The 27,215-nt window shown below is 35.4% G+C and overlaps 2 protein-coding genes across 2 annotated transcripts; both read left to right on the top strand.

Annotated features, from left to right (window-relative positions):
* Positions 1–6,609: 6,609 nt before the first annotated feature.
* LOC148121375 (olfactory receptor 5B3-like) lies at positions 6,610–7,536 on the top strand. Its single transcript, XM_087907594.1, has one exon. It carries the CDS (start codon positions 6,613–6,615, stop codon positions 7,534–7,536), a length of 924 nt encoding a protein of 307 aa, XP_087763720.1. The 5' UTR covers positions 6,610–6,612.
* An 11,048-nt stretch (positions 7,537–18,584) lies between these two features.
* LOC148121374 (olfactory receptor 5B2-like) lies at positions 18,585–19,517 on the top strand. Its single transcript, XM_087907592.1, has one exon. The coding sequence runs from the start codon at positions 18,585–18,587 to the stop codon at positions 19,515–19,517; it is 933 nt and encodes a 310-aa protein (XP_087763718.1).
* The last annotated feature ends 7,698 nt before the right edge of the window (positions 19,518–27,215 follow it).

The raw sequence follows: 27,215 nt of genomic DNA, 5'->3' as shown, positions 1-27,215 counted from the left end.
AGACTTAACTCTAGAGGGGTTCCCAGGTGTCCAAGGAGATGTCCCCCAGCTTGTTTCTTGGGCAGCAGATGAGAGGGTGCCTGAACTGGTCTTATCACATAGCCACACTGATGAATATTTGTAGATCACCATAGAACTTTCATCTGGCGATGGATGGAGATAGAGACAGAGACCCACACTGGAGCACTGGACTGAGCTCCCAAGGTCCAAATGAGGAGCAGAAAATGGCAGAACATGAGCAAGGAAATCAGGACCGCCGCGAGGGGTGTGTCCACTCTCTGAGACATTGGGACTGATCTAATGGGAGCTCACCAAGGCCAGCAGGACGGGAACTGAAGGAGCATGTGATCAAATAGAACTCTCTGAATGTGCCTGACAATGAGGGCTGACTGAGAAGACTAGGATAATGGCACTGGGTTTTGATTCTATTGCATGGACTGACTTTGTGGAAGCCTAGTCAGTTTGGATGCTCACCTTCCTAGACCTGGATGGAGGGAGGAGTGTAGCTAGCAAAGTTTCTTCCCTTCTCTCCTGGCGATTCGCAGGGCCGTGTGACCTCCGGCTTCCTGGAGTCTCTGCACCAGCTCTGGCTTGAGGGGATAATTTAGCAAGAACCTGGTTCTCTTTGTTATGGTGATTCCACCTGTATTCAAGGTCTTAGCAGTGAGCCCTTAGCCTGCCTCCCCTGGCTGACCCTGCCCGAGGGGCCGGGAAGCTTTAATCTTCTCCTCCTGCTTCTGGTTGGGAGGAGGCCTTGCCTTTTTTATCCTGGTTGCCCACTGGTATAAATATCTGACTTGAATTTAATAAAGTTGCCATTTGCCACTTGCTCTTGGCAGATGAGCCGGTCTCTTTGTGTGTGTGTCGTCTGTTCAAACCCCTAGGACATGCGTCCGTTCTAGTGGGCTCGAGTCAGGAAAGCGCGCGCCTGTTTCGAGGTTCGGGTGTCCACAGAAAAGTGCGGAAGCTTACAGAGGAGGACCTTGGATTTCCCACAGAGCAGGGAACCCTGACTGCTCTTAGGACTGAAGAGGGAAGGAGAGGGAGAGTGGGGGAAGTGGGAGGGAAATGGGAGGAAGGGAGGAGGTGGAAATTTTTAATAAATAAATAAAAAACAAAAAAATAAAAGAGACTATGCTGTGGGAAAAAAGTATATATGGTGGTTAGTTTCAGTAACTTGAAAGAATCTAGAGTCACAGAGAAAAATGTCTGAGTGAGGGATTGTCTAGATTAGGCTGGCTTGTGAATGTCTGTGGGGGACGGTCTTGATTTATTGAAAGACCTGTGCACTGTGGGTGGCATCTTACTCTTTTAAGGGGATCCTAGATTTTGTAAGAGTGGAGAAAGTGGATGGAGCATTAGCATGTGGCATTGTTTTCTTTGACATCTGTTCCTGATTTTCATTAATGGGAGGTGCTCCTTCAGGTTTCTGTAGCCTTCAATTCCCAGTAATCAAGGTCTATAACCTGGAATTAAGACCCAAGTTAACTAACTTTTATGTTGTTTTGGTTAGAACATTTTATTATACCACAGGAAATGAAACTGAAACATGGTACAACTAATAGAAAAGTAGATGTTCAATATCTCTCATGAGTGTATACAATTTTCTTTTCAGCAAGGTGCTTAGAATATAAATCAAGAAGTATATTAGAAAAATGTTTACCATGATCAAATGCAAACTGTCCTAAAATTAATAAAGCAAACATTCTAGAATAAAGTCATATATCCATAGCCAAGTCATGCTTAAAAATGTCTCAAGAAAATTCACTGGAACAAGGGACAATGATATTGGGTACCCAGGTATGCACAAGAAGAAAACTATATCCACATCAACTTTCCAGCTGCAAGACTATCTTCAAAATAAATGAACGACTTAAATGAAAGAGAAAAACTATGAAAATACTATAGGAAAGCATAGGGGACACACTTGATGACATTTATTGCAATTGGTACAATTTATTTCTTGTTTTGTTTACAAATAACCCAACAGAACACATAACCAATCAGAAACAAATAAAAAATATGATTGTCTCAAGGTAGGAAAAAAATCTTTGTAGCAAAGAGAATAGTGTCTAGAATAAAACTAAAAACATACAAAATAGGAAACAGCCAAACTTGACCATCTAAAAGGGGTTGTTTTACAGTTTAGAAAATAATTATAGAATTCAATTATAAATAATTAATACAGAGACACTGATGAAGGGACCAGTAGTTAAAGGAACTTGTTTCCAAGACTATGATTTTTGTTCAAACCCTGGAACCAACATGAGGAAAGGAGAGAGACGATTTCTTCAAGTAATTCTACCTTCTACACACAAACACAATAATAATAATGTGAATATACAATAAATGAATATACAAATAACACATAAGTATAATAGAAAATAAAATATTTATTTAGTGGTCAATAGAAATAAGTAGACATATTTGTAAAATGTGACATACATCATCCTGTAGAGTACTATAAGGAATAGCATATAAAAGATTCATCAAAGGTCTTTGAATATTAAAGGAAAGTACAGTTAGTTAGAAACAAAAACCTGAGATACACTATTGGACACAAGGCTTACTATAGATACCAATAATGTATTATGCTTTTGGAAATACTAGAATGAATTAAAATAAAATGCAGAAAGAATTAAAAGGAAAATTCTAGAAGGAAGGATTCAGAAAGCTTATCACAAAGAAATAGTGTTTGAGAAGACAGGCATTCTTAACCCAACTTGAATTTTCCAATAAACATTGCATATACAAACATTGCAAGGTATCTCATTAATATTTATGGCTTTTGTTTTTTCATTTGCCCTTTAAGAAGTAAATTAAACTTCTAAGAAACAGAAACTAGTTTGCTCCCCAAGGCTGATTAATTGCTTTTTCCCTAAAAAGACTGGTTGATGATCTTGAGATAAACTCTCTGGGAACTCTCCAGAGCTCTCTGAGTATCTGTACATCTCTCTAAATCTCAATGCACTAGCCTCTGAAGTTCCAATGTGGCACAATAGAGGTAAAACTGCATGCCATTACCATTAGAAGTCATTTATTTTCCTAATGGCAGCTATTGTTAATGCATGCACTCATTGTTAAAAATGCAACTTTTCTTGCTAATCTGAAGATTAGCAATGGGCCTTCAAGCAAGCTGAAGTAAAACAGTCAGAGAAAATATCCTATTGACTGTATTTGGCAAGTTCTTCATTCGTTTCCTTACAGAGTTCAGTTTTTTTGGTGTACATACACAACCTGTGAACTATGAGAGAGTAGTAATCTTGTATGATTTTGAAGTAGTATGTATTCCTAATAAGGAGGTAAGTGATTCTGCCATGAGGAAAGGAGTAACACATGGTGAATTCAGAACTTAATCTGTGCATGAGTTCTGTTCTTCCCTTTTGCTTTAAATGAGTTGAAAACTGATCACTTTCTAATAGCAAGCTCCTGGAAAAGGGTTTGTGAAATATTGCATTGTGAGTTTTTAAAGTTTTAGAATAAGTATTCTCTGTAAAATATTCCCCTACTTAAAACTGACTGCCTACATTTCATAAACATACTACTGGGAAGTATATTTCTCAGAAAGTAAGTGGGATGTGTATACCAACTATGAGTTTATTGAGAAGAGATGTTTAAAAATAATTTTGAGAGCTGAAACAGGTCAAAGGCTAAGAGTTATTATGAAACTATTTTTATAATTCTGAGTCTAGGTATAAATTTCAAAATACTACGGGTGATGTAGTGATTCATATAATAAGTTATTCTTCTCAGAAAGAATATAAAATGCAATTTGGTTCCTGTAACTTTTTTTGTTCACTATATGTTTGATTTATTTGGAGATAAAAGAAATCACAAAAAAACAAACCCAGAAAATAAAACTGTAATAGTATAATATTTATATTTTGATATATAAATTTTGCCTGAAGACCAGAAAAGTAAGCAGCCAAGCCTCTAGAGAAGTCTTACCTCTACCAAAGCTGGGAAATCACAGAGTTACCAGACTAAGGCTGTCTGTCCTCTCATTTCATATCCTCTCTAGGGCTGGGATTAAAGGTGTCTGACTCACTAGTACCGGACTTAAACGTGTAGGCGACCACCACCTGGACTTTTTTCATTGATGTTGTGTATCCCAGGGTGGCCTTGAACTCACATAGATCCATCTGCTTCTGTCTCCCCAATTTTGGGATGAAAGGTGAGTGTCACCATTGCCTGACCTCTAGTGGCTTTAGCTTTGCCTCTGATCTTCAGGCAAGATTTATTTATTAAAATACAAATAATATATTACTAAATGAAATAATCTTTCTGCTCACTAGTGAAGGGTTAGAAATAAATAAATATTCACTCAACCACATTTCAACCCTCATGCCATGAGTTCAATCTTACTGTTGAAAGAAATTTGTAACTGTTGTACCTTGAGTGTTTCTGATACTACTTATAATATTGAGATTACCATGTAACTTCATACATTTTAAATTTTCCTACTAATAAAGTACAAAATAATACTTCCTGTTCTACTTTATATACATACACATACTTCCTGTTCTACTTACACACACACACACACACACACACACACACACACAGAGAGAGAGAGAGAGAGAGAGAAAGAGAGAGAGAGATTCACATACACATGCACAAAGACAAGCCTACCTTTTGTAGATAATATAGAAAATGATGAAAGTTACTACATAAGGATCAGATTGGCAACTGAATCTTTTCAATGAATGCATATATAATTAAATGACCAAAGGATGAAGAAAATAATTATAGGAAATAAGAGTTAGAGTTCATATCTTTCTAAATATTGCCAATCAAACATAGTTTAAATATCATTAGACTATAGGAACACTATGTATATGAGATAAAGAAAGTCCAGAATCAAGGAACTTGGGATCTAGGATCTCTGTTCTTGGTGAAGGACAATATCCTGAGTAAAGAAAACCTAAAAATTAAAAAACAGAAATATTTTATTTAAAATTGTGAATTATAAGAATTAAACTTTTGAAAACAATGATGTACTTGAGATTATAAGACAAGCACTAATATTCTAAGAATACAATCAAACTGAGATTGATAACAAGGCACAGACAATCCTAGGGTCCCATATGTAGAAAAGACAATTTGGAAAATTATTTCTGAAGACTTAAACTTACCCAGAACTAAAATACTGTAACTATTGTCACATAGTTATGATAACAAGGTCAGAAGTACTCACAAACTATCCTTAACAACAAGCAGTTTTTCCTTTGTTTTGCTACTTTATTTTCCCAATAATACCCCAAGTGGTCCCCATTAATGTCTTCATTTTGTAGAAAACTATATGGTATTTAGAGGAGCTAGGTACTTTCTAGGTAGTCATTAGATGATCTCAGTATGTACATCTTCGAAGAACTTGAACTCTCTGAGATTTTGTTAGCAATATTTCTTCATTCCAAATTGCTTCTGAGGTGGAACATTCTCTCTGCATATATGTATGCCCAACAAATCTAGTATGTACAGCATTTGGCAATACTGATTCAAGATAAAGCTGTCCTTGAACTAATCATAACTTCTTGCTTCTAGTGTACTCTTATCAATATATCTAGTTATGCTGTATTAAAAGCATTACAATGTTTGTGGAAAGATGACTTAAAATGTTTAAAGCTCATAATTTCATTAATAACTTTAAATATTCAGTAGACACATTCTACAGTTAGGAATTAATCACTTCTTTAATCTTTAATGAGAACAGATAAATAGTGAGCAAGAAAAAATACTACACAGTATACCACACAGTCCACTCTGATTAAACATAAAAATAATTCTTTATTATAATTAAGATTAATTATTTTAGATCATAAGGTTACAGTGGGCAAATACTTTCTTTGGATTTAGAAGAGAAGCTGATAATTAGGGTATTTAAATATGCAGAAATTTTACATCTCTTGTGTCTCACAATTCACATGAATGTATTAACTTATCAAAGACTTAGTAACAGAAAGCATACTGTCTCTATAGTACATTTTGTCGGGGAAGCACAGTAGTCTTAGCTTTATAGATCCCAGGAAATGTTAATTGGCACACAGATTTATTAAAACAAACCATTTCAACACAGTTACCAAGCAGTCTATATATAGTTAAAATATATACTTTTGATTTTTAGTAGAAAATCATTGAAGTTCCACAGATTCTAATTCCTTAATTACTCCATTTTCACAGATTGTTTTTAAAAAATTAAACATTAACTTAGGACCAGATAGATGGCTCAGCTATTAAGAGCACTGCCTCCTTTCTGAGAGGTCTTGTGTTCAGTTTTCACCAATCACTTATGCCCTTTTCTCGTGCATAAAGAAAGATCACTCATGTAGATAAAAATACAAACATAAGTAAATCTTGGAACAAAAATTAAGGCTTGTATTTTATGTATATGGGTTCTTTTCCTTCATATGTGTTTGTGCATAATGTTTGCCTTTTACTTACAGAGGTGAGAAGATCATTTTAGATCCTTGGTACTGGAGTTACAGACAGTCATAATCTGTGAGCTAGGTGCTAAGCCTTTTGGAATAGAAATCCAGTGAATTTGACTGCTCTCCAATCTCTTATATTCTATTTAATTGTTTCAGGCCTTCTGTTGATTAACAGATATCATTGATGGAGAACAGGACAGGAGTGACACAATTTATACTTATGGGAATCACAAATGACCCAAATTTGCAGCTTCCCTTCTTCATCATTTTTCTCCTCATCTATACCATCACCCTTGTTGGGAACCTGGGGATGTTTCTATTGATTCTTTTGGACTCTCGGCTTCACAACCCTATGTACATTTTTCTCTGCAACTTGTCCTTTGTGGACTTTTGTTACTCATCAACAGTAACTCCAAAGGTCATAGTTGGATTCCTTACAGGAGACAAGATCATGTCCTACAGTGCTTGTGCCTCTCAGATGTTCTTTTTTGCAACCTTTGCTGATTTGGAGAACTACTTTTTGGTCTCAATGGCCTATGATCGCTATGTAGCCGTGTGTAAGCCTCTGCACTATGCCACTACCATGACATCAAGTATGTGTACATGTCTCATCATTGCCTGTTATATCTGTGGCTTCCTGAATGCTTCCATCTATACTGTGGATGCATTAAGTCTCTCTTTCTGTGAGTCTAATGTGGTCCACCATTTTTTCTGTGATGTTTTAGCAGTCATGATCGTTTCTTGCTCTGACCGACATGTCAATGAACTTGTTCTTATTTATTTAGCCAGCTTTAATATCTTTTTTGCTCTTATACTTATCTTTATATCCTACATGTTCATTTTTAAAAACATTCTAAAGATGAACTCTGTTGCAGGATATCGTAAAGCTCTCTCCACTTGTACCTCCCACTTCACAGCTGTTTCCATTTTCTATGGGACACTCATATTCATGTACTTGCAGCCCAGCTCCAGTCATTCCATGGACACAGACAAAATAGCATCCATTTTCTACACCATGTTTATTCCTATGTTGAACCCTTTGGTCTACAGCCTAAGGAATAAGGAGGTAAAGAATGCATTCACAAAGATTGTATTAAAGTCAAGATAATGTTTATAGCTTTGGTTGTAATGTTTTGGGTTACAAAATATCTGGATTCATTCCTTTCATCTTTATTCTACACGAAATCATGTTTTCCCACTCTACATTGGCTTCAAGAACTTTATTTGCCTTATTTGCCTCATTAATAGTGTGTTGTTTATGAAAAAGTTAACATCATCTTTAGAAGAGTGAAGCAAAAAATAGTATGTCTATTGCTGTGGGACTATGATCTTGTACCTTGTAAAGATTTGTTACTTGTACCTTAATAAAACTCCAATTAGCCAGTAACCAGGCAGGAAGTATAGGTGGGGTGACCAGGAAGGAAGTAGAGGCAGGATAACAAGAACAGAATTCTGGGATGAGTAAAAAGTGAGTCTATAGTCCTGACTCAGTTGTAGAGGAAGCAAGATGAAGATGCTTCATTGACAAAGGTGCCAAGTCATTTGAATAATACAGAGAATTATGGGCTAATATAAGTTATAAGAGTTAATAAGAAGCCTGAACCTATTAAGCCTATTAAGTCCAATAAGCTTTTGATAAATGTAGACCTCTGCATGTTTTCTTTGGTATTGAATGTCTGTGGGACTGGGCAGGACAGAAATCTTACTCAAAAGTCTATGATAACTTAAGGCCAACTTATGAATATGCTAATTGACAATATTATCACATTCAAACATTTTATGCAACATTTTTCTGTTACATCAGCAAAAATCAAAGTTATTAGGTGTATAAAGAAACCAATTGAAGATGTGACACATTAGTAAATTTTTCATTGAAACATACTAATTCATATCAGAAAAATTCTACATAAACTTTAACATTAATTTGTTTTGTGTCTGCATTTATGTTCTTTTAATTGTTCTCAACTAATAGGGATAACATTAAATTTTATTTAATGACTAGCATATTAGGCTATATTTAAAAAGTGTTACTTGAAACAATCAGCCTTAGTTAAAAACTGTCAATCTTTATTATCATGTAACCCATCAAGGGCTCACCTAGATAGAGTCAAAAGTTATGAAAAACAAGGTACTTCCTTCTTTAAAATAGTTATTGTGTTATATTTATCTCCACTTTCTTCTCCTTTACCCTCTCATTTTCAGTCTATAAGACATCCTAATTTCAGAGTTAATTTATAATGATAAAATACATTATCAGATCTTTGAGCTCAAGCCGGATCTGGCTCTTTATATTATAAATGGTTCAGTATAGGTCTCACTATCCTAATCTCATGAACTTATAGTAAAAAATCTGAAAAACTTGGGAGATGATTCATCGGAAAATCACTTGCTGTATGAGCATAAGTTTATGGATTTAGATATTAATCACCTATGCAAAATATGAGCAGGGTGCCAGATGTCCATAATCCTGGCACACAGATAGTCCACACCACAAGTGGTTGTTGCCTTATTACAGAATCTATTACACTGAAGCCATAGATAATGGTGATTGCTATATACTTTTGATAAAAATATAGATTAATATTACCACTACAGATAATTATAGGGAGAATCCTACATTCTGCTACTAAGTAAAAATCCACAAGAAATGAAATCAGTTTAGAAACAGCAACAACAACAACAAACAATGGCACTACCTCTTCCCCTCCACTGTAGGTCGCTGATTTGTCCCACTGGGGCTTTTCCCCATTGCCAACATCCCAACAGCTATGCACCCAGTGCTCACGAATGTACAGCCATCCTGCAGGGCATCTCCTGCTTGTTTTTCCCTTGTGTATACTTCTCAGCCATCTCCCTCCCACTTCCACCATGGTCTGGTACAAGCTTTTTGGTTGACTTCATAAAACATATGCCTGGCCCCTCTCAGGCCAGTCCTGCATGGCCTGATATAATTGCCTGAGTCCAGTGGAGCTAGTTAGGCTGCCTCGCCATTCCCCCTCATAGTTGACTACCAAGTCCACAGCTGGTTACCTCAATAAAGGTTTGCCTCAGTATTATTCTGTGACCATTAGCAGATCTGATGAGACCCCTGGGAATTCTTTTTTTTTTATTTTTTAAAAAAGAAAAAGTATCTTTTAAAATTTTACATACCAATTTCAGTTTCCACTCCCTTCCCTCCCCCTATTCCCTCTACCTTTCTTCCCACTTCATTCCTATCCACTCTACAGAGACGGTAAGGTACATTGCTTTGAAAAAGGACCATGACACTCCCTCCTATATCTAGGCTGTGCAAGATATCATCCAAAGAGAATATTCTCCAAAAACCAGTACAAGCAGTAAGAATAAATCCTCGTGCCATTGCCAGTGGCCCCACAGTTTCAACCAGCCATACAACTATCACCCACAGTCAGGGGTTCTAGTTTGGTCCTATGCTGTTTTTTTTTCCCTGACTAGCTGGAGTTGGTGAGTTCCCATTAGCTCAGGCATACTGTTTCAGTGGTTGTCCTCATTGTGGTCTTGATTTCTTTGCTCATATTCTCACTTGTCTCACTCTTTGACTGCACGTTGGGAGCTCAGCCCCATGCTCCACTGCAAGTCTCTGACTCTGTTTCCTTCAGTTGCTGGATGAAGATTCTATAGTGACATTTAAGATAGTCATCAGTCCGACTATAGGGCAAGGACAATTTGGCCACCCTCTCCTCTGTTGCTTAGGGTCTTAGGTGGGGTCAGCCTTGTGAATTCCTGAGAATTTCTCTAGTGCCAGGTATCTTGCTAGCCCTGTAATGGCACCCTCATTCAAAATATCTTTCTTTGTTCTCCACCCCTGTCCTTCCTCCATCTCCACTATTCCATTCCCACAAGTTCTCCTCTTCCCTCCCTTTCTTCCCTCCTATTCCTCTTCTCTTCTCCCTTCTCTCCCCGACACCATGCTCCCAATTTTGACAGGAGATCTTGTATATTTCCCCTTCCCAGGGGAATTTATATATGTTTTCCTTAGGGTTCACCTTCTTACTTAACTTCTCTAGGGTTGAGGACTACAGGCTCATTATCCTTTGCTTTACAGATAGTATCCAGACATGAGTGAGTACATACTATGTTCAACTTTCTGGGTCTAGGTTGCCCTACTCAGGACAGTTTTTTCTAGTTCCATCTATTTGCATGCAAATTTTGAGATGTCATTGCTTTTTACCACTGAATAGTACTCCTTTGTGTAAATGTATCACATTTTCTTTATCCATTCTTCACTTGAGGGGCATCTAGGTTGTTTCCAGGTTCTGACTATTACTGCTATGGACATAGTTGAACAAATGCCCTTGTAGTATGACTGAACATCCTTTGGGTTTATGCTAGTTCCTGAAACAGGCTGATTCCCAATTTTCCAATAAACTGCCATCCCGATTTTGAGTGCTTGTACAAGTTTCCATTTCCATCAGCAATGACTGAGAAGTTTCTATAAAGCATCCTACTGAATGGGAAAAGTTCTTCACCAACTGCACATAAGATAGAGGACTGATTTCCAAAATATATAAAGAAATAAAGAAGTTAGCAAAATTCTAAATAATCCAATTAGAAAGTAGGGTATAGATCTAAACAGAGAACTCTCAAAAGAAGAATCTCAAATGGCTAAAAGACACTTAAGGAAATGTTCAACACCCTTAGCCATCAGAGAAATGCAAATCAAAATGATTCTGAGATACCGTCTTACATCAGTCAGAATGGCTAAGTTCAAAAACACCAATGACAACTTATGATGGAAAGGATGTGGAGTAAGGGGAACATTTCACCTGCGAATTATTAAAGTGGAGATTAGATTTTTTAAAAAAATCATATATATAAGTCGGGCAGTGGTGACACATGTCTTTAAACACAGCATTTGGGAGGCAGAGACAGGTAGATCTCTGTGAGTTCAAGGCCAGCCTGGTCAATAAAAGTTATTTTAAGGACAGGTTCCAAAGCTACAGAGAAATTCTTTCTCAAAAATCATATATATAGTGATTTACAAAGACAGTTCACATTCAGTTCACATTTGATAATCACACATTGGCCCTAAGCCATAGTGCAGATTTGAATGTTTGAATGCTTGGAAAAGGCTTGAAAAATCAGGATAGAGGACTGAGTCATTTATAAAAATTATAGAAGGCACAAAAGAAGACTTTACAGATTTTTTACAAAGATTGAGGTCAGCTATAAATAGAATGATATCAGACCCAGTATGTGGACTAATATTGATTGAATCATTGACTTTTAAAAATAGTACTTCATGATGTCAAATGTTAATTAGGCTTTTTTTTGGTCTCTGTTCTCTGCTGGGCTCCAAGATGTAGGACTTAGGTAAACAGTAGAAGTCTATAATACCTGATAGAATATCAGAATTGCTTTCTTATTCTGTCCTCTCAATTCTCTCTCTGTTACATCCTGTCCGTGTCTTGACTCTGATAACTGATGGAGGCTGCAAACAGCTCTACTCTTCTCTATGCCTTAGACAATATGTACAGGAGTAAAACATGAACAATATATAGCCCTGCCCCTTCATTTAAGAAGTTCATTTCCCAAGGAAAGAAATAAATGAACAACAGGAAATTCTGACCTAAATTGCTCAGGGCTAAAAAGTGTGCAAGTGAATAGGAAGGCAAGTGGGAGGAAACAGAAACAGTGAGGCCATCCAAGGATGATTATACATGTCAGGAGTTAAAGGGAGGGAAGTGACCAAGCTAAGCAGAACAAGGGTACAGTTCTGACATTAGAAGTTGTTGGGAGATGGTACCTGAACTGCCCTTTGTCATGTAGTCAGATTGATGAATATCTTAAATGTTACTATAGAACCTCATCCAACAACTGATAGAAACAGAGACAGAGACCTGCAGCAGAGCACTGAACTGAGCTCCCAAAGTCCCAGTTGAAGAGTTAGGAGAAGTGAGAATATGAGCAAAGAAGTCAAGACCATGATGGGGACACCCCACTGAAACAGTCTACCTGGAGCTCATCAACTCCAGTCAGACAGGGAAGGAACCAACATAGGACCAAACTACATCCTCTGATGTGGGTGACAGTTGTATGGCTGGGGTAGACTGCAGGGCCACTGGCAGTGACACCAGAATTTATCCCTACTGCTTATACAGGCTTTTTGGAAACCCATTGTTTTTAATTAGGCTTTTAAGAACAAGATTAGAACCCATAGATGAATGGATCTGAAATGCAGTTGATATTAGACCTCACATGTGATAATACTTAGATACGAGAAGTGTTTTCCAAAAATTTTAAGAAAAATCGAAAGGTCAGATATTTTATTTGTGGTAAACAAGATTAACTAGAAAAGGGATTGCAGACAAGGCATTCCTGAAAGCATTTTTTTAGACAATCCAAACAGAAGGTCAGAGACTTCTTGAATATGCAGAAGGTGTGGCAAGACCAGGTTTAGAACAACAAATGAAGACAGATGAATGAACTCTTAGCTATTGTGAAACACCTAAGGGGCCTCTCATAAGTACAAATGTCAATTTGGGATCAAACATTTTAGCACTTGGAAAAATTCCTCCACAGCAATTAAAAAACAATGCCTATTGTTGAAAACCGTACTGCTCTGAATGACTTGACAGCTTCAATAGATAGACAAAAAAATTCAGAGAGTCTATAAAACAAACATTTTGGCAAACTTCTACGGGTGATAAATAAACAAAGCTAAAGGTATTATGGTTGAAGGTTTATTGGACAGGAGCATAGATGTAACAATAATTTCACCCAATTATGGGCTTGCAAGAAACATGACACTAAGAGAAATTCCCAGGGATCCACAAGGATGACCCCAGCTAAGACCCTAAACAATTGTGGAGAAGGTGCCTGAAGTGGCCTTAGCCTGCAATAAGCTTAATGACTACATTAATTGTCATCATAGATCTTTTATCCAGAAACTAAAGGAAGGAAATGCAGAGATCCTCAGCAAAGCACTTTCCCTAACTCCCAAAACCTAGTATAAGAGAGGAAGAAATGATAATATGAGCAAAGGGGTCAAGACCATGAAGGAGATACCCACAGAAACAACTGACCTGATATAGCTGACCAGAGCTCACTGAGTTCAGACTGAAAACATGGTAATCAGCACTGGATCAAAGTCGGCCCTCTGAATGTGTATGACAATTATATGGCTTCAAAAGTCTGTGGGACCACTGTCAGTGTGACCAGGAGTTTTCTACTACTTGAACTGTCATTTTGGAGCCCATTCTATTTGGAGGGATAGCTTTCTGAGTCTAGATATATATAGTGGGGAGGGACTTGGTCCTGCCTCAAATTGACTTTGTTAACTCCCCATGGGAAGCTTTACACTCTCTGAGGAACAGATGGGGGATGGTGTGTGATGGAATGTGGAGGGAGCAGGAGGAATGGAGGGAGTGGGACTCGGATTTGTATGTAAAATTTCAATTAAATAATAAAAAACCCACTCAGGAACTAGTATCAAAAATTAATAAATATGACCTCATAAAACTGAAAAACTTCTCTAAGGAAAGGATACCAACAGCACAAAAACACATCCTACAAAATTGGCAAAGATTTTCACCAACTCCACATCAGATACAAGGCTAACGTTTGAAATATATAAAGAATTCAGGAAAATAGAAATAAAAAAAATAAATAATCCAATTAAAAATGGGGTGCAGATCTAAACAGAGAATTCTCAATAGAATGGAGCAAAATAGCGTAGAAAAACTTCAAGAAAAGTTAAAATTCCTTAGCCATCAGGGAAATGCATACCAGACTACTTTGAGATTCTATATTATACCTGTCACAGTGGTCAAGATAAACAAAACAAATGACAGCTCATGCAGGCAAAGGATGTGGAGGAAGGAAAATGCTCCTCCATTGCTGGTGAGAGTGCAAGGTGCAAACCTGTACAGACACAATGGAAATCAATATAGCATTTCCTCAGAACACTGGGAGTCTTCAAGCCCATCTATATGACTCTTGGCCAGATTTTGAAAGAGTATTCAATCATACCACATGGACATTTGCTCAGTTGTATACACAGCAGTTGTAATATCCAGAACCTGAAAACAAACAATGAATGGAAAAAGATGTGGTACATTTACACAGTGGAGTATTACTCAGCTGTCAAAATGGCAAAATCATGAAATTATCAGGGAAGTGGATGGGATTAAAAATCGTCCTGATGGAGGAGCCTAAGACCTAGAAGCATAAACATGACATGTATTCAGTTATAAATAGATATCACCTCTTAACTTAATGATAATCATGCTATACAATCCTATGCTACAGACCCAGAAATGCTAAGTAGCAAATAGGACTCTATGCGTCAGACATGGATCTCTTTGGATTGGGAAAATAGAATAGATTTTGTGAGTGAACAGAGGTGGGTGTGAATGCAAACAAGAGAGATAAGGTGTGTGGAGGGATGGAGTGACAGAGCATGGGGAGAAATGACTAGAATTTGAGGACATTTGGGGGGTTATAAGGAAACCTAGTCCAGTAGGAAACTCTAAGGGTTCTATAAGGGTGATCATAGTGAGGATTCCTAATAATGGAGTAATCAAAGCCCTATCCAGCCATCCTCTCGAATGAGGGACTGATTCCAGAATTGGGAATGGAGCATAAACCCAGCTACAAAGCCTTCAAATTTTTATCTATCCTTGTATGGAAGATGTGATTGGGCAAGATAGGTACAGAACTTATGGGAGTGGGCAGTCTGTGACAGACCTACCTTGAGGTCTATACCATGAAAGCAAGCCCATTTTTGAGATTGCCTGGATCCAGGAACAGGAGGCTGAATAGTTCAGAGACCTGGATAGACCCAGAGAGACATAAAAAAATCAATAAAATGATTGCTAATTATATTCTTATATACTCATAGATAGGACCTTGTGGGAGGGCTTAAGTGGGGATGAGAAAGGCAGGGAGGGGAGCAGAGAAAAATGTAGAGCTCAATAAAAATCAATAAAAAAAATCCTGACCATTGATTGTAAACAGAGTAGTGTCTCCGGTTGGATGGGGCAAATAAATTTTACTTTGGCAATTGAACTATAAGTTCTTATAACTTGCATCCTAATGAAAATTGCTGTCACTCAAAAATTAAAGAGATAAAAAGTGTGTAGTCATGGTGCATCTGTGTATGTGTCTCTGTATGTGTAGACAGATATCAGAAAGACAGAGATGCAGAAAGGAGACTTTGTCGTTTGAAATTAACTCCATATAGTTATGAATGTTGAAAAATCCACCAGGAATTATTACACCATTGACATGTAATAAAAAATACAGCCTCAGTGTCAGTTCTCAAGAATCTTTTTACTCATCTGTCTTCAAAGATGGTTGTTGCCTTTTATAAAACTTACTGCTATGGCTTCCAGGTTTCCTGATGAGAAATCTTCCATTATCCTCAGAATCCTGTCCCTATGGTTGTAGCAAGATGTGTGTTTCTTTAGGTTCTGTGACACTATATTTACCTTCTATCGTTTCTTTGTAGTGTGTGTGTGTTTCCCTATATTTACCTTCCTTAGCTGCATATGCTTTTGGGTGGGAGAGGTCCATTTCTTTAGCAAATATGTATTTGGGGATGTATTTATAAATTCATTATGATCGTGTGTAATAAAAAGCATGAATTGATTTCCTATTACAAAAATTCATTCCTAGGATTGAAGTGAGATTGTGAGAATGTAGGTGTTAAAGCAGAAAACTATTTTCTGAAGAAGGAGCATTGCCGAGGGAAGGAAGGGTGCCAGCATTAAGGTGGTGTATTGAGGTAAAACAAAGGACTATGGAGGAGAGCCAACAAAAACAAAGTATCAAAATGCCCTAACAAGAAGCACATTAATTTTGCACAGTTTTAAAGTGCAGGAGAAATTGGGTCAGGATGTATTGTATGAGAGGAGAATCTGTTTTCTATAAGAATAAAATAAAATATCCATTAATAATACAATGTTATTTCTTGAAATATGTTATAGAATGTCTGAAAATGAGCATAAAGTAAAAGAGCCATTATAAATCTTCAATTTCAAAATCAATTAATAATATTAAGGCAAAAATGTGTTCACATTAAAGTAACCAATGCAAATCCCATGGGTCATTTAATTCTTTCTCCTCACAATGTAGGAGCAGAAAAACTAAAGGTACACTCCTGAGAGAAGTCTCCAGTGCTTGCCAGGACTATATAATTTGCTCCAGATCTGCATACAGGAGTTTCTGAATCACAAATACAATTTGATGCCATAGTTTTGAAGGAACTAAGTTCATATGTTACTTAGATAGTCAATGTTTTTATTCAGTGGTAATAATTAACTATGAAGTCTTCAGACCAGAGGATTTACTAGGATCCTCAAGCATGGTGAGATAAAATACACAAAGATAAATATTACACTCTTAAACTTTGAAATTCAAAGATAAACTTTAGGTTGATATACTTTTAAATTGTTAACTTTGTCTTGAGATCTTCACTGATGTCTCTTAATTAGCCTGGCAGCTAGAATCTGTAAAATATGTGGCAAATGTGATGTTACCGATGAAGAAGAGAGAAATTATGGTCAACTAGAACATTAATACATGTTAAATCTAATTCTTTTTTTTCTGCAGAGGACTGAGAATTTGTTGAATGCAACTAAGAGAACATGTGCCTGTGATCATATTTAGGCTACATTCCTTCGGTGACTTAATGTCAGGCAGAGTGAGCTGTGTGAACAAATTTTCACTTTCAAAACAGCTGTTAATGATGGGTATACAGTAAGAAGTTTAATTCTGTCATTCAGGGATAAATGCACCAACTGTGATTCACGGAATATTGTTTTCCATTGTTTCCACAAACAAGTCCTAACTGAGATATACCTACAGAAATTTTCACCATAGGTAATTTACTTAATGTCTTTATATGGTGTGCAAAGCTAAGGTGAAAACTGAGAAAAATAATACTGACAGATTAGTTGATAATGTAGATTTAAAATATGTTTATCTATCATAGAAGGCTGTAAAATAAACAGACAACATAATACATATATGTAATGAAGAAAATGTTACGATCCTTGTTTAAATGTTAAAATGATCCTGAATAAATTACCAGAGAGATCCTTTGTTTTATCATTTTCTTTAAATTCTTATCATTGAGAGGAGACAGTGAATACAATCTAACTGTTGAAAACAGTTCTTGACAGGGGGAAAATGTGGAATTGTCAAGCTTTATTGAGTTCAGAAGTGAATTGAAAGATATATTTATTTGTTGTCCATTTATTTAATTGCTTAAGAATTAGTTTACATATGGAGGAGCCATTTTTCTCTCTAATTTAAATATTTCATGTGGTATAATATTTTGATCATCTTTTTCTTTCCCCTTCACTACTTCTGGACCCATCATTATCCTCCCCCAACTTTATGTCTTCTCCATTACTATCTCCGTCTAAAAATACATACAAAGGGAAAAACAAAACAACTAAACAAAAAAACAAAAGGACAAAAATGCTAAAGTTATCCCCTAATTAACAAAAATCCCAGAAACCCGTGGAGTTCCTTTTGTAAAGGTCAACTACTCCTATTTATGGTAATGGTTCTGGAGTGTGGTTGAAATACTCAGTATGACTATTTTGAAAAACTATGATTTTTTTTTCTTTGCCAGTGTGCATCGTTTACAGATATCTACTTGGTTGAAAGTTGTGGCATGTGTCTACTTTCCCCTCTCCATATTGAGGCCCATCTGATTGAATTAATGCATGCTGATTTAGCCTCTGTGAGTTGATATGTATATCAATCCTGCTGTATCTGGAAGACAGTGTTTCCTTGGAGTCATACATTCTATCTAAGTCTTACAGTTTTTCCACATCCTCTTCTACATAATCCCTTGAGCACTGTAAGCAGGAGTTTTGCTGGGGACATCCCACTTAGGATAAGGTGCACCAAGGTCTTTCACTCTTTGCACACTGATAGAGACCTCTTTTATACTGAATGTACTCTTCATCAGATCTCTTGAGATTTAATAGCATAAAATTAAATTTGTAGCTAACACGTTAAATAGGCAGTTAAGGTACAGGTTTTTGTAAAAAAACAATCTTTCCAAAGAAATTGTTAGCACAATGAGTATCTATATATTATATTTATACTTATCAATTTCATGTTTATTATTATTGTATTATTTTTCTTTTTAATTTTCAGACAACATTCATAAGTAGTCAGATGATAATAATGAAGAACATGACAGAAGTAACACAGTTCTTCCTCACAGGACTCACCAATGCCCCAGGCCTTCAGCTTCCCCTCTTTATCACCTTCCTCATCATCTACACCTTCGCCTTGGTGGGAAACTTGGGAATGTTCCTGTTGATTCTCTTGGACTCTCGGCTTCACACCCCCATGTATTTTTTCCTGTGTAATCTTTCCCTTGTTGATCTTGGTTACTCTTCAGCTATCACTCCCAAAGTCATGGCTGGTCTCCTAGTAGGAGATAAGATTATGTCTTACAATAACTGTGCTGCTCAGATGTTTTCTTTTGCAGCTTTTGCTACTGTGGAAAATTATCTGTTGGCCTCAATGGCCTATGATCGTTATGCAGCAGTGTGCAAACCCCTACACTATGCCAGTAACATGATTACAGGTTTTTGTATATGGCTGATTGCAGGGTGCTATGCCTGTGGCTTTTTGAGTGCCTGTATCTATACTGGAAACACATTCCGTCTCTCCTTTTGTAGTTCCCGTGTGGTTCATCATTTTTTCTGCGATATGCCTGCAGTCATGGCTCTCTCTTGCTCTGATAGACATGCAAATGAACTGATTCTTATTTGTCTAGCCAGCTTCACTATCTTTTTTGCTCTCATAATAATATTAGTATCCTACACTATAATTATTATAACGATATTAAAGATGCATTCAGGAGTAGGTCATCAGAAGGCTATTTCCACCTGTGCTTCCCACTTCACTGCAGTTTCTATTTTCTATGGAACTATCATCTTCATGTATTTGCAGCCCAGCTCTAAACATGCAATGGACACTGACAAAATTGTATCTGTGTTCTACACAATGATCATCCCTATGCTGAATCCTCTAGTTTACAGCCTGAGAAACAAAGAGGTTAAGAGAGCATTCATGAAAATGTTTCTAAAGGAAAAATAATCATTATGGTTGCAACATTACTTTTTTATGATATAGAATATTAAAATTCATTTTTGTCAGATCTTCTGATGTACTGTGTTGTATTTTAAACATACTAGTTCAAGATCTGAGTTATTATTCGTGTATCTGGATATCATTTTGTCCTGAGAATCAAGGAATATCATATTTAAAAACATAATTTTTAATTTTTTAGTTCATTTGTCAAACATTTTTTTAACAATTCTCAATTATTTCTTTTTACTTTCTTTTTCTGGTATAGTATGATAGTTAATCTTTACTGTCAAATTGACTGTGTTTGTTATGTTCATTAAAATATACCTTTCAGGATGTGACATAAGATGTTTCCATGTTTGCTGTGTTTTGCTGCATCAGCCCTAAGAATCTAATGCAAATCATTAGATTATCATTTTCTTTCAACTCAGATATTACTATGAGATATGTATTGGGAGAATTTAGCACTAATATTCCCTATCTCTGGAATTGTCTTTATTTGAATGTTTTTATTACTAACTTGATTTCTGTATTTTTCTCTTTTCTTAAGTTAATTTTGCTAATGTGCATATATTCACAAATTTATATTCTTTTCTGTTATGCAACATGATGCTTTGTAGGTTGTTTAGAATATTCTTCTATAGAGTGATCTGCTGTTATTGCTTCTAACTCAGAATTAAAATGTTCAGATCATTAGATATATGGTCTTAATGAAAAAACTTAAATTAAGAATACATTGTTCCACACAATCTGAAGAAGACACAGGTGTCATGAACGTTTTTATTTTGAATAAAAGGACAGATATAGCAATTTATCCTTAACAATGGAAGAACTATGTCAATATACTCCGTATTATTATATTTTTAAAAAATTCATTGAGATAGAAGACCTTTTAAAATTTCTTGAATTGACTTTCTATATTATTTCTACTTTTGTACACGGCATTATGTGTGTCTTACTCATAAGTCTACTGAAGTTTTTCATATTTATCACTAAGTTTATTTATCAAATTTTCATAATGTAATAGAACTGTGCAAAATTTTCTACATTGGGAAAATGATGAGGTTTCCTGAAACATAATTGCCCAAGTGTAAATGCTTAGTGGAGAAATCAAAATAACTTTTCTTAGTATTCCCTGAGAAGAAAGAAACAAATGATTTGTTATAAATATATCTGTGAAGCAAGTACAAGAATGAGTGATAATTACTAGAAAAATGAAGTTATAGCTCACATAATAGGTGTTAATTTGAGTCAACTGCAGAGTAAACATGCCTAAAAATTCATTGTTAAATTCCACGGGCCATTGTGTTTCTGTAGAGGCTAATCTGATGAGTTCTATATACATGAGGTGTGTTTCATACTATTCATCTTTTAAGACCTTAATGTGTCACCAACTTCTGCAATATTCTAGTGGTTTTATATTGCTTATGCTTTAACACTTGCTATATAGATGCAGTTCAAGCAATTTCCAGAAAAGTTATGTGAACATGTTAATTATGACCTTTGCTTAGTGTAACTTTTTCAATTATGTGTTCTGAGACTTAGGAAATAACCATAAGACATGGTGTGGTCCTCAGATACAGTAGATAACATGATGAGAGGAAGGTAGAGTCATAGAACAATGAAGTAGGCCTAGAGGTAAGAAATTTTTTCAAAAACAGCTTCTGGTGAAGCAGAGTTTGCTGCTTTGAAAAGACAGACTTTATTTGATGATCATATCTTGGGTGCATGCTGTATGACAGCTTTGGATGCTTGGAACAGGGTTGAAGAATCAAAAAAGAGGTCTCAGAAATTTTCCAAAATTATAGAGTGCTCATAATTAATTGTGGTAAACTAGGGCATCAGAAAAAGGTATTAGAGGCAAGGCATTCCTAGAAACAATGTTTTCTCTGATGGTGATTCAAACAAAATGTTACATCCTTCTGGAATATGCATAAAGAATGGAAAAAAACAGCATTGAACTAATGAATTCTGATAGACAAGAGACAGATAATGTAACCCTTTGCTATTAGGAAACGTCTTAGGAGAGACACATAGAACAAATATTTTGCAAACTTTGATAAATGATCAAAACCCAAAGCTAAAACTTTGAATAAATGGCAATGTAATTAAGGTTTAACTAGATACAGGTATGAATGAAACAATAACTATATCAACTTCTTTGCATTTAGATTGGCCTTCTTCAGGAAATAAATATTCAACTTGTAGTGAATGAAACCTTATCTCAGGTAAAACAAATTAAAAGGGGGTTCAAATGTATAGGATCATAAGGACAGGTAGGGAAATTAAAGCCATATGTAGCAAAGATAACAGTGAACTTATGGGAATGTGATTTGTTACAGAAATTGAAGAAATAGATTAATATTCCTCCAATCTTATAAACCAACCATAAACTAAAGTATGCAGCAGAGAAAAATATTAGAAGGCATTATCAAGGACAGTCACCTATCAACCAGGTTTTACATAATCAAGGTACAGAAGCTCCTGATCTTTCAATGGTACCAGCAGTCCTACATTTAAAATAGTTAACTGATAAACATGTCCAGGTGGAACAATGATCTTTGGCATCAGAAAAATTAAGCATATGAACAGCTGGTAAACTAAAAACTTACATATTGAAGTCCTTGGCATTCTTCTATATTTGCTATTGAAAAGAAATCTGGAAAAAAGAAAATGGTAACAAATTTAAGAGCTATTAATAAGGTGATCAGTCAATGAGATATTAATAGCCTACAATTTACTTGACTTCTTTACTAGCTAAAGTATGGTCTTTTATGGTGATTGATTTAAAAGACGGTTTCATTTACTATACCTTTACAGGAATAGGATAGAGAAATATTTGCCTTCATAATGCCTACTTAGAATTCCCAACATGTTGAAAGGTGTCAATGGAATATTCTTCCAAAAAAGGTGCAAAAGAGCCCCACCAGTGTATCAATATTTTGTACAACAGCAATTGGATATAATTTGAAACAGTTTCCTCAATTTGTAATTTGCCATTATATGGAAACCTACTAACTGATTCAGATACAGATATCTTAAAAAATGTTTGAAGTGGTAAATGGGTTTATTTTTTGCCTTTTTGGTGATTACAATTTATCCCCAGAAATACAAAAAGGAGATTCTATTAATTATCTATTATATAAGATTGTTTTAAAAAATTTACCCTCAGAAAGTACAAATCAGGAGAGATCAATTATGAACCCTTAATGATTTTCAAAACTTGTTGGGTGATATTAATTGGCTATGGTCCACAATTGAATTGGTAACTCTAGAACTAAGTAATTTATTTCAAAGACTAAAATGTGATAAGAACCTAAATAGTCCAAGAAAATTATAGCTGATGCTGAAGAAGAATTGACTTTGATAGAATAGAAATATCAATTTACACATGTGGATCATTTGTATTTAGAGATTGAATTTCATAGTGGTCATACTACCTTCTATGCATAATCCTTCAGGAATTCTAATATAAATAGATAATATTGTAGAATGGATTTTTTGTTACACAGAGTATAAAATTAAGGACCTATGTAGAAAATGTTTCTGAATTGATTCTGAAAGGAAAATTAAGACTTTGTCAATTAACAGAAATAGACCAAATAGAAATATTCATACCTTTTAATAAGGCTATAATTGTTTCATTATGAGAAGAAAATAAAAACTGGCAAAAAGCTTGTAGTAATTTCATGATAGAGATTAGCAACCAGTATCCCTAAAGCAAAGAATTCAGTTTACAAATAGAACTCATTTCCCTCTTGACATTGTATGGGGAACATCAATTTCTAAAGCCCTTGTATTCTATATTGAAGTAAATAAATCAGGATAGCAAGGTTTAAAAGTCAGAATTATATGCTATATTCATGGATTGATTCTCCAGAGCCTCTTATATAGTAACAGACTCTCAAAATATAGAGTTGTTTTATATATCAATACTACTGAACTTATTTCAGATGATTCAGAATTAACTTTTATATTTAATCAAATAAAATACATAATCAGAAACAAAAAACATCCCTTATATATAACACATATCAGATTTCATACATGTCTAGGGGGATCCCTAGCACAAGGCAATCATGGTATTGATCAGATAACAGTAGGAAACGTGATAGAAACCTCAGAAATTTATAAGAAATACCATGTTAATAGCAAAGGTTTGGACAAAGATTTTTCTATCACTCAGTAACAAGTCAAGGATATTATAAGGGAATGCCCTACTTGTTTTTGTATAATCAAGCTTCATTTCCTGTAGGAACTAACCCAAAATGTATTGAAAGAAATAAAATTTGGCAAATTCATGTATCCCATTTTGTAAAGTTTGGAAAATTAAAGTATGTCCATCATGCAACAGATATATAAGCAGAATTTCAATGGGTGACTGCTTCAAGTTCTGAAAATGCTGATTCTATAATTATAAATTATTAGAAGTAATGAACTTTAGGGGATACCTATACAAATTAAGATTGACAATGCTCCAGCATATTTCTCTAGGAAAATGAAACAGTTTTTACATATTCTAACATAAAGCATATTACAATTATTCCACACAATCCTACAAAACAAGCAGTTATAGAAAGTTATAATTGTTCTTTAAAATATGGCTAATAAATAGAAAAGGGGTAATAAAAACCCCCAGAGACAGATTATACACTGCTTTTTAAACTAAATTTTTGGATGCTAAAGTAAAAGGAATGGCAACTGAATAGATATTTGACAGTTGGAAAAATTGTTCAATTAAATCAGCCTGCATTATTTATGGATGTGTTGACCTTCGAATGGAAATCTGTGTATATGTTACGTTGGGCAAGTGATTTTGTTTCCACTTCCATAGGAGAAGAAAACCTATGGATACCATCAAAATTGGTAAAGATTAAATTCTAACATGAGAGACCTCTTGATTAGAAGATGCAATAATTCGTTCCAAACTTATAAGACTAACAAATGCCTTTGATTTACTGACTAAGGAAAGCTACTCCATGTAAGTTTGAGGAAATGTTTTGTTTTTGTCTTTCCAGGAGAATAAAAGAATCCAACTAAAAAATCTGAAGAACACTGGACAAATGAAACTCTTGAAGAACGAGAAGGAGGAGGAGGAGGAGAAGAAGAAGAAAAAGAAGAGGATTATCCACAAAAGATGTTTGATGAAAAAGAGTAAATTTTTCAAATGGTATAGCTCATTTCCAACAGCATAAAATTAGATAAATCTTTCACAATGTTTGCTTCTTTTCTTCTCTACAGTCATATAGGGCAGATGACTTTTTGCAGACCCAGTTAAATTAAAATTAAAGATGGTTTTGGTGCTGGACTGTGGCTCTCTCCTTCTATAATCCAAAACATGTCCAAACATCTGTCATATGTCAGAAGAGCCAACTGTTATAGAACTGAAGAAAACCAAGATTAAGAAATTATTCTACTACCACTAATCTTTTAATCTTTGGTTTTTATTTGAACCCCTACAAACTCTTTTTGAGTTATGAATATTGTCATAATTTATAATATTTATTGTATTCCTTATATATACTGTCATGATATTATCATATAATTTACTATCTAATTCTATAAATAGGCATCCTCTAGCTTCCTGTAAATGATTTCAGGCTTGAGTCTAAAGCAAGTAACTAGGGACTAAGCCTGTTTGCCCTAGGTGTATTTAATAGGTTGTGGTTCTTTAATGTAAGTAGTGAACTATGGACATTCCTAAAAGCAATGTTTGAAGTCCCAAAAAGGGAGCTGCCCTCTATAACTATTCCTCCTGGATTCTGGTAATGCCATTAAGCTGACAAACACCCCCAAAAATCCAGCTTTGAACTACAAACTGCTCAGGACAGTATCAAGGCACTTATCTGAGGTGGTTCAGTCTCATGGACTACTTCATCCAGGACTTCAGATAAGCTCTACACTTTCCAATCACATAAGATTAAACAAAAAATAATATAGGTAGCTCTCCCAGGACTTGATAATTATCTCAATTTTCTCAGAGTCCCCTAAATATGCTATTGCCCAGACAACAGAAAGATGTAGAGAAAGCATGATATCTACATTTCAAAGAAGTGGGCTGGATGATTTTTCATAAATTATATAAGTTTGTTATCATTAAAGGGGGATTGGTTGCAAGTTGCTACTGGTCATGGTCAGGGAAAACCTAAGCAAAAGAGGTTAGATTCAGGAATCTCTTTCTGAATAGGAAAAGGGGGATATAGGAGTGATACTTTGAAAGGGCAGATTATTGTATCTAATTTAAACTAAAAAAGCAACTATTAGTCAAATATTTTACATTAGTATGGATTTTTGAATATTGATACAAATTTAAGGATATTTTGTTGTAATGTATGTATGTTTTAATTTTTGTTCAAGACATTGAACCTATGTAGCATTTTAACAATGTAAATATATAATACTTGAAAGTTATTATTGCAAACTATTTAGGATAATTAACACAAACAGGTTAGTAGTTAGTTATCTATAATAAACAAACTTCTAGTCACGTTTGGCATGTTAGATATTTAGTCATGTTAGGAATGCTTGGGTCTGCTGAAAACCCCTTTAGTTGCTAAAAGGGATGAATTAGTACTGTATTTCCTCTAGCCAATAGACAAAGCCCCAATCATTAAGTAAGCTATGAGTGTTTGGTTGACAAAAGTAACTGAGAAAAAAAAAACACGACTGCCTCCTATAGCAACAAAATTCCTAGTTCATCTTTTAATGGCTTTCATTGTTCTCTAGGAATTATAATGATATTCTTTGTTTTGTATATTAGTTTTGATTCTTTGTCAGATAGGGACTCAAAACAAATCACTATACCAGTCTCCATTTGTGGCACAGAAGTCTGACTGTTTGTTTGCCTGTGGCCTGGGAGAGTTGAAAATCTGAAGATCAAATCAAGCACACAGGTCACTGACAAGAACACATGCTCTATAAATTGAGAAACTGTTCAAAAGAGATTTATGGGGCAGGCTTCCCTTGGGTGTCAACAAAGCAAAGCATATCAAGCTGTGGTAGGATTAAGTTCCTCACCTCTTGTTAAGGCTTAGGCAAGACAACTCTATATGAGGAATAGGTTTCCAAAACCTCACCAAAGCATAGTGAAGGAATAGAGCTGAAGGGAAGTTACAAGAACCAGAGACCCATTTGTTCACACATCCAGAAGTCCCATAAAATACTAATTAGAAAGCCATAATATGTTGGTAGAGGACCTGGTGCAGAACTACACAGACCCTGTGTATTTTGTTCAGTCTTTGTGAGTCCTTATGAGCTTTGATCACTTGATTTAGAGGGTCTTCTTCACCTGGTGAGTTCTGTCCCCTCTGGCACTTGCACCATTTCTGGCTCCTGTTTCACAGCTCTTTCCATGAGCTCCAAGGGAATAGATTTAATGTAGGACAACCTACTTAGTGATGAGTGTTTTGAGGTCTGCTCTTCTGCCTAATGTATGGTGTGGGTTTCTGTTTGTATTCCTATTCCTGCATGAGGAAATTCCTTTGATGATGGCTCAATAAGGCTCAATATCATTAGAAGTCATTTTATAACTATATTTTGTTTCTTTGTTTTAAAGACCATTAATATTTTGTTTCAAACTATGTCTCTGGGATATATAGTCTCTGGTTCTTGATAACATAAGCAGTGTTGGGTGTGTGTTCCACTTTGTGAAGTGAATCTTAAATCAGATCAATTGTGGTCAGTTTTTCCCAAACACTTTTTTCCATC

Source organism: Myodes glareolus, chromosome 7 (assembly GCF_982192425.1).
Source record: "Myodes glareolus chromosome 7, mMyoGla1.1, whole genome shotgun sequence".
In the NCBI taxonomy this organism is placed as follows: Eukaryota; Metazoa; Chordata; class Mammalia; order Rodentia; family Cricetidae; genus Myodes; species Myodes glareolus.
Note: the sequence above shows the minus strand (reverse complement) of the source record. Positions and strands in the feature narration are given on the sequence as shown.